At 35.2% G+C, this 14,372-nt stretch overlaps 1 protein-coding gene across 1 annotated transcript in view; it reads left to right on the forward strand.

Annotated features, from left to right (window-relative positions):
* Nucleotides 1-14,372, forward strand: part of LOC148074016 (copine-8-like) — a 79,002-nt gene that overhangs the window by 32,111 nt on the left and 32,519 nt on the right. Inside the window, exons 5-6 of the mRNA XM_087797351.1 lie at nt 7,694-7,733; nt 11,267-11,343. Of these exons, the coding sequence (XP_087653477.1) occupies nt 7,694-7,733; nt 11,267-11,343 (117 nt within the window). The remainder of the gene's footprint in view (nt 1-7,693; nt 7,734-11,266; nt 11,344-14,372) is intronic.

Here is a 14,372-nt window from a genome sequence, read left to right on the forward strand (position 1 = left end):
GATCTAGAGGATGTTGACGACTATTTCACAAAATATAACATTTCAACGTAGAATTGGTGAGAAATGAATGATTAAATACTATCTTAGTCACATGAAATTGTCAATAATGTAATGTTTAAGATGCTTCAGCTGTCATGGAGTTGAGGACCTCACTTCAATTTCTACTCAGCCTCATGTCGACTATTGGAAATATTAATTTAAGAGTAATCTGTTCCTTTTTTTTACAAGTTTTAGGCACATTTCTGTTTATTTAAATGAAGCGCCTGGAGCTCAGTTGTCTTCGACTTCATCTGCTTCAAAAAAGACAATTATAAACATCCAAATACCTCCATACTGCTCGTCTGTAACATCCATCTTGTATTGAAACCTCGACATAAGGAATTGTTCAGAAAAAACTTAAATAACTCTTTATTTTAAGCTTGTTTGTAGCAGAAGTTAACAGTCTTTCATTTCCTTTCTGAAGTGTTTCCTCATGCAAACACACTGTTATTTTTATTGGGCAAGATTTAAGCTGTTAGCTTTGCAGTGTCCACTAAAAACAAACTTAAAATATAGACTATTTTTAAGACCAATTCCTACTGTTGAGGCTTCAATACAAGAGGGACGTTACAGACGAGCAGTACGGAGGTATTTGGATGTTTTTTGCTGCATTATTTTGGACGAAGAAGAAGACAACTGAGCTCCAGTCGCTACATTAAAATGAAAAAACATTTTTGTCTATAACTCTAAAAAGGAACAGATTAATGTGAAAATAATCCCAACCCTTAGTTGACAAGAGGGTGAGTAGAAAATAAGTTGGAATTCTGTCTTTCTCTTCCCACATCACACCATGACCCCCTTTCATTTTCTAAAGAACGTAGCAGCCATGTGTTAGCATTAGCTTTCTTCCTGAAAACTGTTTTTTTCTTCAGGACATTTTTTTCTTCTCAATGACCAGACCACGGCTAATTGAGAAAAGTGCTTTTATTTCTTTTTAATTTAACGCTCCACTGATCATCCGTGCCCGGCGGACCTACAGTTGCTAATCCAATTTGACTACACAATCTTGTTACGATCACAACAGCCGACCGGCGCTACACAACGTTGTCTCGGCTTTAGCCCATGTTGTTTTTTTCTCCGTCGAGAGAGTTTGATGAAATACTTCCACTTACTTGCTCTGAAATATTAGTGAGGGCTTTTTGTACGGTGGGGTTTAGTGGGCGGCCGAGGAAATGGAGCAGAAGTGTCAGCGAGCTGTCGTCGCTTGTTTTGCTCCCTCTTCACTTTGTTTGTTAGTCACGGCGGTTCAGGAGGAGCCGAGAGAAATCCTGCCTGGCCTGCTGCCCGCTGATGTCATCCACACGTGCACGTCCACACATGCACGTCCACACGTGCACGTCCACACGTGCACGTCCACACGTGCACGACCACCACGTGCGTTTGTAGTGACTCACACACTTGTAGAAATGTCTCCTTTTATAAAAGATCTATGAATAAGTCATGAGGCTTTCAAAGGTGTGTTAAATCATGAAGCTCACCTGTGTGTGTGTGTGCGTGCACGTGTGTGTGTGTGTGTGTGGCCAGAGGCGGCGTCAGTGTCGTCGCTCTTATGGAATTACATTAGTGAGTCCGTCGTCGCCCTCAGTGCTAACACACGGCGTCTTGCGTTTGTCAGACGCCGACTTATCGTACGTGGCGTGCTGTGTGTGTGTGTAGGAATGCACAGGCTTTCTTGTGCACACTTCACTGAACATTTCTGCAACACACACACACACACACACACACACCTGAGACCGGCATCACGTAAACAAAGCTGCACGTATAGTGCCGTGCACGTTCTTTTCTTCTAGGATATACGAACTGAAAGAAGGAGTTAAAAGAACTTGTAAATTGAAATGTTTGTCTTTAAAAATGTCTTTATTCATTTACTATTATTATTATTAGTTTTTTTTAATTGTTTTCTTATCTTATGTATATATTATATTTGTTATATTTTTTAACTCGTGTTATCTCAGGTGATTGGACAGCCTGAAACAAATGTGTTTATTTTCCGGGTCACTTTGACCAAGAGTCAACACAAGGGTTCAAGACTTTTACCTTTTTTTATTCATGTTTTTTATTTATTTTATTTTTTCCCAGATTTCTTAGATTTCGGAAAATCCCATTTTGCATTTCGACATACTTGTTTGTAAGTAAGTAAGTAAGTAAGTAAGTAAGTAAGTCAGTAAGTCAGTAAGTAAGTAAGTAAGTAAGTAAGTAAGTAAGTAAGTAAGTCAGTAAGTAAGTAAGGAAGTCAGTTAGTAAGTCAGTAAGTAAGTAAGTAAGTAAGGAAGTCAGTAAGTAAGTAAGGAAGTCAGTAAGTAAGTCAGTAAGTAAGTAAGTAAGTCAGTAAGTCAGTAAGTAAGTCAGTAAGTAAGGAAGTCAGTAAGTAAGTCAGTAAGTCAGTAAGTCAGTAAGTCAGTAAGTCAGTAAGTAAGTAAGTAAGTAAGTAAGTAAGTAAGTCAGTAAGTAAGTAAGTAAGTAAGTAAGTAAGTAAGTCAGTAAGTAAGTAAGGAAGTCAGTTAGTAAGTCAGTAAGTAAGGAAGTCAGTAAGTAAGTAAGTAAGTAAGTAAGTAAGTAAGTCAGTAAGTCAGTAAGTAAGTAAGTAAGTAAGTAAGTAAGTAAGTCAGTAAGTAAGTAAGGAAGTCAGTTAGTAAGTCAGTAAGTAAGTCAGTAAGTAAGTCAGTAAGTAAGGAAGTCAGTAAGTAAGTCAGTAAGTAAGTAAGTAAGTCAGTAAGTCAGTAAGTCAGTAAGTCAGTAAGTAAGTAAGGAAGTCAGTAAGTAAGTCAGTAAGTAAGTAAGTCAGTAAGTAAGTAAGGAAGTCAGTAAGTAAGTAAGGAAGTCAGTAAGTAAGTCAGTAAGTAAGTAAGTAAGTCAGTAAGTAAGTCAGTAAGTAAGTAAGTAAGTCAGTAACTAAGGAAGTCAGTAAGTAAGTCAGTAAGTAAGGAAGTCAGTAAGTAAGTCAGTAAGTAAGTCAGTAAGTAAGTCAGTAAGTAAGTAAGTAAGTAAGTAAGTCAGTAAGTAAGGAAGTCAGTAAGTAAGTCAGTAAGTAAGTAAGTAAGTAAGTCAGTAAGTAAGTAAGTAAGTAAGTAAGTCAGTAAGTAAGTAAGGAAGTCCGTAAGTAAGTAAGTAAGTAAGTAAGTAAGTAAGTAAGTAAGTAAGTAAGTCAGTAAGTAAGTAAGGAAGTCCGTAAGTAAGGAAGTCCGTAAGTAAGTAAGTAAGTAAGTAAGTAAGTAAGTAAGTAAGGAAGTCCGTAAGTAAGGAAGTCCGTAAGTAAGTAAGTAAGTAAGTAAGTAAGTAAGTAAGTAAGTAAGTAAGTAAGTAAGTAAGTAAGTAAGTCAGTAAGTCAGTCAGTCAGTCAGTCAGTCAGTAAGTAAGTCAGTAAGTCAGTAAGTCAGTAAGTAAGTAAGGAAGTCCGTAAGTAAGTAAGTAAGTAAGTAAGTAAGTAAGTAAGTAAGTCAGTAAGTGAGTAGATAAGTAACTAAGAAATAGTAATGTGTAAAGTGACTTTCTAGACCAGGGTGTACATATTTTCCACTTGGAACTTTGGTTTTCTGGCATTTTCATCCAATTAAATTCAAAATTTTTTTTTTTACTTTTTTAAATTTTAGAAAATCCCAATTAAAGCATTTTGAAGTCTTTTTTTTTTAAGTTTATGTCATTTTTTTTAAATCATTTTCATTTGTGAAAATAGCATATAAAACATTTATGTGTATTTATCTGTGTTCAAATTGTCCACTGGGACCTGGACTTCATCTAAAAAATTAGATTTTGTTTTGGTTATTTCCAAATTATTTTTTACTTCAGAAAATCACAATTTATATTAAATGATCAACATCAACGCAGATGCAATATTGTATTTATTTATTTAAAGCCCATCAAATCAGCAATCAGAAAACCTTTCATCTCATGCTTTGAATAGATTTCATGGTAAGGTTTTTCTTTGCTAGTTGTTATCTAGGTTTGGCGCGTACAAGTCAGTGACTTAACCTTCAAATCCTACGGTGATCCAGATGGAACTGAAAACATCACTTTAAGTTTGCACATCAAAAAGATCCTGAATTTTATGAAAATCGATTCACACATTTTTGAGTCACGTTTTCTACAAACTAACTAACACAAGCAAAAACATTTGATTAATTAAACAATTTAAGTAATTTAATTATTGTATTTTTTATTTTATAATATGTAATTTATTACTGTAAAATAATAACACCTTTTTGCACTTTTGGTCGTTGGCTGAACACATTTTATATTCAACTGTTAATTTCCATTAAATTAATTTCCTTCAATATCATTTTACTGTACTATTGGAAGTCTCTGTGTGTTGGTCGGCTCCCTTTATCTCTGTCCCTTATCTTATCTTAAACATCTTTATAGCTCAGCATCAACATGAACATTTATCTACTTTGGTCAACCTTGATTCACTGCAAATGATTCATTTTTAAATTGATTGAAATTACATTTACTGTGAAGCAGAACAAGTTCAATCGTAAACAAAGGAGTTGGCGCACAAGTGAAAAAGAACAAAAAAAGAACCTTAAACAAATGTAGTTTCTCTTTGTAGTAAAAACACAACATTTCAATTCCTCTCGACGTCTGAGCGTCAAGATCAAGACGTGTTGGTAACGAAGCAGGAAACAAAGGAGGGTAAAATGTTGGAGGATGAGAATTGAAAAGTAAACACACACACATCTGAGAGAATAAATACACCAGAGACTCATTACGAAGCGAACACACGCAGTCAAATGGAACTGAGGAACTGGAAAGTGAAACATCCAGAAACCAGATGCTGAATACTGGACCGTGTACACACGCCTACTGCAATGTTGTGACACTGACCCGAGTGATGTGTTGGTGAAGCTTCATGAAGCAGTGTCTTTATTTTCAGACTCCACTAGATGTCACTCTCTGCTGTTAACAGTACTGGGAGTGTGTATTGGCAAGAGTCTGGCGATACGTTGCGTACCACGATACAGGGGCAACGATACTGTATATTGTGATACTGTAGTAACCATGATATATTTGTAGTATTTTCGACTCTGGTGTTGCAGAATTTACAGACATGACTCTTGACAAAGTCATAACTGCTTAAATTTGTTTAGAAACCAAAATATGTCCAAACATTAGCTTTAAAAGCTACTAGAAATCGACTGTATCCTCTCGTCCTCAGTCATCGCCAATATATGGCAGATTTCATTGTTACTTTAGCTGCGGAGATACTGTTGGCATCTTGCTGCAGGATTTGAAAAATACAATAGAATTGCAATATACGAACCTGGAATATTTGTTATGTTCATTGTAAATTAAAACAATAATTATTTATTGGAAAATAAGACATAGAATAACCTTTTTGAAAAGAAAAAATATTCTATATAGTGCTGTTAAATTACGATATGCCAAAAAATGCTCTATATTTAAGTGTATTGATATTTTCTAACACACATACACAACTGAGGAAACACATCTGCTGCAATGTTATGAAACTGTTAGTAGTGGCAGGTTGAGGAAGCTTCAGTATTGTTATTTTTCCACTAGATGTCACACATGAGTAAACTAGAATTAGGGATGTAAGAGTAAATCTATAAATTTAAGTATTGCCATATTTCTTTACTTGTTACCGTATCGATACTTTTACATATATATTATTTTCTTATATTATTTGTCTTTCAAATTCTATTTGATTTTTTATCATTGATTTTTGAAATGTAATATTCCAACAAAGTATGTATAAATGTATATATATATATATATATAGTAACAATTATCATGCATTTTTGTGTTTCATTTAAACTCTACATATTTTCCTAAATGTTTTGTTTCAATGTCTTTTTTATTGTACTTTTTTAAACAAAATATATATAAAATTAAATATTACACCTTTTTTTTTTTTACTGCCATTGTTAATGTAATTTCTTCATAATGCATTTTGTACGTATATTTTCGTACAAGTTCTTTGTTTGAATATCTTTTTTTCTCTTCTTTTTTGCCTTTTATTTGTCCTTCTTTATGGGTTTTGATTTTTATACTTTCCATAGTGATTTTGTATAATGTTTTTTTTAATAAGTGTATAAAAAATAGTAATACATTAAATTATTTAAATAATAAATAAAAAATAATGTTTTGCATTTGAAGTATTTCATTTTAATATAGTAAAATACAAGAAAAATGCAACGTTTTTTAATTTAGAAAATAAAATAAATTATAATAAACTAAGCTTATTTTTGATTGTCTTTTTATTCATTTATTTATCTTAAAATCTTCTCTATCAATTATTTATTTGTCCCTTCCTTCTTTTGGCATGACGGCCCCTTTCACATATATATTTGGCCCCTGAGGAAATATAATTGCCTACCCCTGCATTACGTTCTCTTCAGCTAAAGTAACAATACAATCCTGCACCATAATGGCGATGACTGAGGACGAGAGGATACAGTCGACTGCAGCAGCTTTTAAAGCTAATGTTTGGACATATTTTGGTTTGAAAACAAATGAAAGCAGTTACGACTTCATCAAGAGTCATGTGGTCTGTAAATACTACAACACCAGAGTCAAGTACTCGACAATACTACAATAGTATCAGGAAATATCATATCATGTCTCCTGTATCGTGATACGTATCATATGAACTTGTGCCAATACAATGCACTACTGCGAAGAACACCATGTTAAGCATCAACTATTAGGAAAAGGGTGAAGCGGAGGCGGCTGGTGATGGCAGCCGGTCAACCTCTCAGTCAACCTCTCAGTCAACCTCTCAGTCAACCTCTCAGTCAACCTCTCAGTCAACCTATCAGTCAACCTCTCAGTCAACCTCTCAGTCAACCTATCAGTCAACCTCTCAGTCAACCTCTCAGTCAACCTATCAGTCAACCTCTCAGTCAACCTCTGAGTCAACCTCTCAGTCAACATCTCAGTCAACCTCTCAGTCAACCTATCAGTCAACCTCTCAGTCAACCTCTCAGTCAACCTATCAGTCAACCTCTCAGTCAACCTATCAGTCAACCTCTCAGTCAACCTATCGGTCAACCTCTCGGTCAACCTCTCGGTCAACCTCTCAGTCAACCTCTCAGTCAACCTATCAGTCAACCTCTCAGTCAACCTCTCAGTCAACCTCTCAGTCAACCTCTCAGTCCACCTCTCAGTCAACCTCTCAGTCAACCTCTCAGTCAACCTATCAGTCAACCTCTCAGTCAACCTATCAGTCAACCTCTCAGACAACCTCTCAGTCAACCTATCAGTCAACCTATCAGTCAACCTCTCAGTCAACCTCTCAGTCAACCTCTCAGTCAACCTATCAGTCAACCTCTCAGTCAACCTCTCACTCAACTAAGTCAACCTCTCAGTCAACCTATCAGTCAACCTCTCACTCAACTAAGTCAACCTCTCAGTCAACCTATCAGTCAACCTCTCAGTCAACCTCTCAGTCAACCTCTCAGTCAACCTCTCAGTCAACCTCTCAGGCGTGTAATCAGAGCCGAGCTCGTCTGACGGTGTTCTAACCTGAGAGCGTTCTTCACGGAGACGAGTGACGGCTCGTGCATTAATGGCCCGTAATGAGCGCGAGAGGAGCGTCGGGTCAAAGAGACGCTAATTCCCCGTTTCGAGTCGTCAATCAGTCGTTGTTGTTTTTTTTTTTCTTCTCCTGCTCTGACGACTCATCTCTCCTCCTCAGGTACGACTTGGACTGCAAGAGTGACAACCTCTCCAAACACGTGAGTGTGAAACCACCGCCTCGCTAATCTACTCCGCGGACGTGGTTCCAGTTAATTTGCCCAAATGTTCCCGCGGCCATGAATAAAAGATTGACAGGGAGGGAGGTGATGTGGCATCAAAGAGCTGGTGCATCAAAGACAAGGTTCTCAGGTGGGCTTCAGATGCAGAGGGGGGACACCAACCCTTCTATCTTCTCAACAATGGCAGCTCTCTCTCCTCCCACCTCTTCATCCGGTTATTCTCACCCTCCTCGCGGCCCCTCATCCTCAGCCCTCTAAGCTTCTACCGAGCGCTGGATGGATCCGTGGTCCGGTCCCGGGTCCAGTAATGACTGCTGTGGAGTCCAGTAGCTCTCGTGCTGCAGTGTCTCTCCGGCGCTTGAAGAGCATCTCCTCCCATCTCAGCAGATGTTTTCCGCCGCCATCTGGTTCACATACCTTTTTTCGGAATAGCCCGCGGGGTGAGATGCAGAGCCGGGATCCACTGATCCAATTAGAGGCTCAGAGTTATTGATGGAGCGCTTGTTGCTGTTTCTCAGCTCAGCTCAGAGCACTCGTGGAACTCAGTTACTCCCGTAAACACTCGCAAAAACAATTACTGTTGTCCTCACAAGAAGAATCCAGGATTCATAAATCTTTCATATTTCCCTGCAAGTGTTGATGTGAGAGGTTTATTATACTTGTACGGGAGGAAATCGTTTTTTAACGATTATACTGTTAAAAAATGCTTCTCCGAAAACATTCCATTGTTGCGGTGACCCTGAAGGGTGGAAGAAAAATTACTCAAATAAAGGTTTTAATGACAAAACCAAAACAATAATAAAATGTACAAAAAGAAAAAGAAAATGCCAAGTAAAAACATCACAATTAAGAAAACACTAAAACAAAATGACATTTACGAAAACAAAAATAACAATTAGGAAAACAAAATGACAAATACAAAATCAAATTATAAATAAAACAAATCAGAATAAAAAAGAAACTAAAACAGAATAACATAAATACGATAACAAAATCACAATAAAAAAAAAAACGACAAAATCATACAAAAATTACCATTTCAAAAGTGAAATAGCAAAATCACAATTTTGAAAAATAACATTAAAGATAAGTACACTTATGATACCAAATCACAATAACGGAAAGTGAATCCAAAAACAAAATCACGATACAAAAATAAATCACAATAACAAAAAACAAATCACAAATACAAAAAAAATCATATACAAATTTCAAATTGGCAATTTCAAAAACCCAATCAAAAGAACAAAGTCCAAATAACAAGAAAAAAATCATATAAAAAAAAAAACAATATCGCAATTACCAAAACAAAATAACAATTACGAAAACAAAAAACACTAAAACAAAATTACATTTACGAAAACAAAAATAACAATTATGAAAACAAAAAACACTAAAACAAAATTACATTTACGAAAATAAAAATAACAATTACGAAAACAAAAAAAACTAAAACAAAATTACATTTACGAAAACAAAAATAACAATTATGAAAACAAAAAACCTTATAACAAAATCACAATTACGAAAACAAAAATAACAATTATGAAAACAAAAAACCTTATAACAAAATCACAATTACGAAAACAAAAATAACAATTACGAAAACAAAAATAACAATTACGAAAACAAAAATAACAATTACGAAAACAAAAAACCTTATAACAAAATCACAATGACGAAAACACAAAATCACAATTACAAACAAAAAACACTAAAACGAAATCCTAAAACACAAAAACAAAATTATAATTACGAAAACAAAATCCCAACTTCAAAAAAAAAGAAGCTTGTTCTCATGCAGCGACATGACGGATTCCACGTTGATCTTATTTGGCTGGATTCTGCATCCCTGTCTCCAAATGTATCTCCTAGCAAGACTCAGCAGTGAAAAAAAACTTCTTTTTTTTATAGTAATTGTCGTTTTGCCCTTCAGGGCCACCATACATTGTTAAGATTGATAAAAGACAGGTGTGGAATCAGGTGTGGAGGGTTTTAGAACATTTTCAATACTTTTACTTTTTAATGGGAACCAAGAATCAACACGTTAGCGATCACCTGACGTGACACCGGACCACCGGTCTGTTCCTCCGGCTGCATGGACGAGTCCCACTCGAGCTCACTTGTGTTCAAAAACACTACTTTTGTCTTCAGCCTTTTTTTTTTTTTTTGAGGAGCTGGAGGAGAAATCTGCTCAGTACCGGCTGAGATGTTGGGAGCAGCTTTCTGCCCGCTGGACTCCACACGCTTCATCTGCCAAGCACTCTCTCACACACGTGCACACGTGCACACTCACACACACACAATCTGGAGGTTTCAGTATCACAGCTCTGTCCTCATGTTGCCCACGGGCCCCCCACTCCCCCAAAACACACCGTCTGTATGGTCGCCCTCCGGTCTACTGTGAGGCCGGTGTCGAAGCCGCGTGAGACTCAGTAGGAAATTAGGAAAGAAATGAAGATCAGATGAAGAGTTCATTCATAAACATTGAAACCTATTATTTTATTTGTCTATTGATCTTATAATTGCAATTATGTATCATGATTATTATATGTATCTATATATATATAATAAATATATATATATAGATATATATTATAACTCAGAGTGGTTTTATATTTATATTTTAATTTTAATTAATAATCACGAATATTTGTATAATCATATTATAATTGCGATTATTTATCACAGTTTTTTTAGATACTATTTTATGTATGTATAATATAAACTGATTTATTTTTTATAGTAAAATTAAGATTATTTATCATAAAAATGGTTATATTTATATTCTGAGATTTTTTTTATCACGATAAATTGGAATTATAATTGCAATTATTATTTGCAAGTATTTTTTAATTAATATCATTATTTCCATTATTTATCACAGTATACTTATATTGATAATATAGTTCAGATTTGTTTTTCAAAGGCAATTTTATGTTGACATTCTAGTTTGGATTTATCAAGTTATTTTTATTTTTTTATGATGGTTATAATTGTGATTATTTATCCTGATTATTTATACTTGTAATATTATTGCAATTATTAATCACGGTCATTTTTTTAAAATTAAAGTTATAATTGAGATTATTAATCGAGATTAAAAATGTGAATTTATGGGAATTTATATATTTTATAGCATAACAACCAAACAGCTTGAATTGAAAAATGCAACATTTTTGTTTTAAATAAAGTATAATATGATAAATGTCAAATATGTTCAATTAAATTAAACTTGAACCATTTGTTTTAAATAGTAAGGAAGGAAGATTTCCAGAATTTCATTTTTATTATTATTATAGTATTACTTCAATTTTAAGCATATCTAATAGGTATTAAATAAATGTTTCAATTTACATAGTTTTGTATGTTAAATAATGGAAGCCAAAATATAAATTAAAGAGTGATTATGCAGCCACAAACTGTTTTTCAGTTTTGTCTCCTGCTGTTTCGCTGTCATTTATTATTCTCTTTCAAGTGTTTATCTTTGTGTGTTTGCTCTCCTCGTGCAGGATTTCCTGGGCCAGGCGTTCTGTACGTTAGGTGAGATCGTCGGCTCGCTGGGAAGCCGCTCGGAAAAGCCTTTGATGTAAGTAGAACACTTCATAACCATCACGAGAAGCAGTTCGTTAATAAGAGTGTGACGGGGTGACATTTTTCTGAGAACAAGGCTGGACGGGGAGATTTCTGTGTCGCAGTCATGAATGGAAAATCAACATGTGATTGGAAGGTGACGTCATGTCGGTTTATTTCAAGGATCCGGGTCATGGAAGTGGGCTGAGATCAAAGCACAGGCTCTCTCCATCTGCCCGATGAGACGAATGGGTCAATAGTATGAATAGTCTGTGTTGGTGGAGACCAAATGGTGACAATGGACATCTTAATGTCTTATAGACTCACAATCTGCTCGACAAACTGTCTTGAAAATGGTCATGGATACTGACCTCACAGTGAAGGTTTTAGTTGTTTTTTTTTACTTTTGCACCAGAGTTTTTTTGTTTTCCTCCAAGAAACATTTACATTTGTACCAGAAATGTTGTTTTCCTCCCAGAAACCTTTATTTTTGCAATATAAATGTTGTTTTCCTGCCAGAAACCTTTATTTTTGCAACAGAAATGTTGTTTTCCTGCCAGAAACCTTTATTTTTGCAATAGAAATGTTGTTTTCCTGCCAGAAACCTTTATTTTTGCAACAGAAATGTTGTTTTCCTGCCAGAAACCTTTATTTTTGCAATAGAAATGTTGTTTTCCTGCCAGAAACCTTTATTTTTGCAATAGAAATGTTGTTTTCCTGCCAGAAACCTTTATTTTTACAACAGAAATGTTGTTTTCCTGCCAGAAACCTTTATTTTTGCAATAGAAATGTTGTTTTCCTGCCAGAAACCTGTATTTTTGCAACAGAAATGTTGTTTTCCTGCCAGAAACCTGTATTTTTGCCATAGAAATGTTGTTTTCCTGCCAGAAACCTTTATTTTTGCAATAGAAATGTTGTTTTCCTGCCAGAAACCTTTATTTTTACAACAGAAATGTTGTTTTCCTGCCAGAAACCTTTATTTTTGCAATAGAAATGTTGTTTTCCTGCCAGAAACCTTTATTTTTGCAACAGAAATGTTGTTTTCCTGCCAGAAACCTTTATTTTTACAACAGAAATGTTGTTTTCCTGCCAGAAACCTTTATTTTTACAACAGAAATGTTGTTTTTCTGCCAGAAACCTTTATTTTTACAATATAAATGTTGTTTTCCTGCCAGAAATCTTTATTTTTGCAACAGAAATGTTGTTTTCCTGCCAGAAACCTTTATTTTTGCGACAGAAATGTTGTTTTCTTGCCAGAAACCTTTATTTTTGCAACAGAAATGTTGTTTTCCTGCCAGAAACCTTTATTTTTGCACCGGAAATGTTGTTTTCCTGCCAGAAACCTTTACTTTTGCAACAGAAATGTTGTTTTCCTGCTAGAAACCTTTATTTTTGCACCAGAAATGTTGATTTCCTGCCAGAAACCTTTATTTTTGCACCAGAAATGTTGTTTTCCTGCCAGAAACCTTTATTTATTTTCAACAGAAATGTTGTTTTCCTGCCAGAAACCTTTATTTTTGCAACAGAAATGTTGCTTTCCTGCCAGAAACCTTTATTTTTGCAACAAAAATGTTGTTTTCCTACCAGAAACCTTTATTTTTACAACAGAAATGTTGTTTTCCTGCCAGAAACCTTTACGTTTGCAACAGAAATGTTGTTTTCCTGCCAGAAACCTTTATTTTTGCACCAGAAATGTTGTTTTCCTGCCAGAAACCTTTATTTTTGCAACAGAAAACTTGTTTTCCTGCCAGAAACCTTTATTTTTGCAACAGAAATGTTGTTTTTCTGACAGAAAACTTTATGTTTGCACCAGAAATGTTGTTTTCCTGACAGAAACCTTTATTTTTGCAACAGAAAAGTTGTTTTCCTGCCAGAAACCTTTATTTTTGCAACAGAAAAGTTGTTTTCCTGCCAGAAACCTTTATTTTTGCAACAGAAATGTTGTTTTCCTGACAGAAAACTTTATGTTTGCACCAGAAATGTTGTTTTCCTGACAGAAACCTTTATTTTTGCAACAGAAATGTTGTTTTCCTGCCAGAAACCTTTACATTTTCAACATAAATGTTGTTTTCCTGCCAGAAACCTTTACGTTTGCAACAGAAATGTTGTTTTCCTGCCAGAAACATTATGTTTGCACCAGAGGATTTCCTGCCAAAAACATTTACTTTACTTTTGCACCACAATATTCGGTCGCTGTTTGCAACCAAATTTTTTGTTTGCCTACAGGAAACGTTAAAGTGCAGAAATTTTCGAACTTGCACCAGACATCAAAGCAAAAACATTTGTGTAGTATATGAAATTGACGAATGTTTCTGGTGCCAGAAAGAAATGTTTCTCTTTTTTAATACGTCCTTATAGAGTGTTAGCTCAGGGTCAAGGTCGACGCCCTCCCTGGCTTCCATGAAAACATATGCAGTGGTAGAGGTTGTTCCCCTTGAACCAGACAGCAAGGGATACCACAAGCACATTTGTTTTCAGGCCTTCAGGTCAACTTGACCCAGAGATAAGACAAGTGTTAAGTGGCCCAGGGACTCCTTTTGTGTCCTCGTCACTATGTTAGAGGATCCCTAGAAAAAACCTCATTTCCATGAGTGATCCATTCATACTTTTTTTGCAAAAAATGCTGCTTTAGGAATGAAGGCTTCGATCCAAAAAGGAACTCGACAACATCATCTACATCAAGTTTAACATAAATTTAGCAAAAAAAGAAATCATACATATTTTGTGTTTCGCTCATTTTCAATACATAACGATTTTTTAAGTTTTTAATAAACTTGACTGAAACGAGCGTCACAGGCTGATGTCGTCTCAGGGAAAATAACATCTTTCTAATCAATAGAACAGAAATTCTATTGAGTATTTTTTCTGCCTGTGTGGCCTCGAACCAGGGGTTAAGGATGAGTAATCCACATCATTAACAATCACCATGTCGTCTTTACACACACAACTAAATATCATTTTAATGTGTGTAGTAAATAGTGCAGTGTGTGTGTGCGAGCTACTGTACTGTTGTTTTGTGAATGTGTTCTCGAGTGAGAGAATCCG

Source organism: Callionymus lyra, chromosome 8, assembly GCF_982586985.1.
Source record: "Callionymus lyra chromosome 8, fCalLyr1.hap1.1, whole genome shotgun sequence".
Taxonomy (NCBI): Eukaryota; Metazoa; Chordata; class Actinopteri; order Syngnathiformes; family Callionymidae; genus Callionymus; species Callionymus lyra.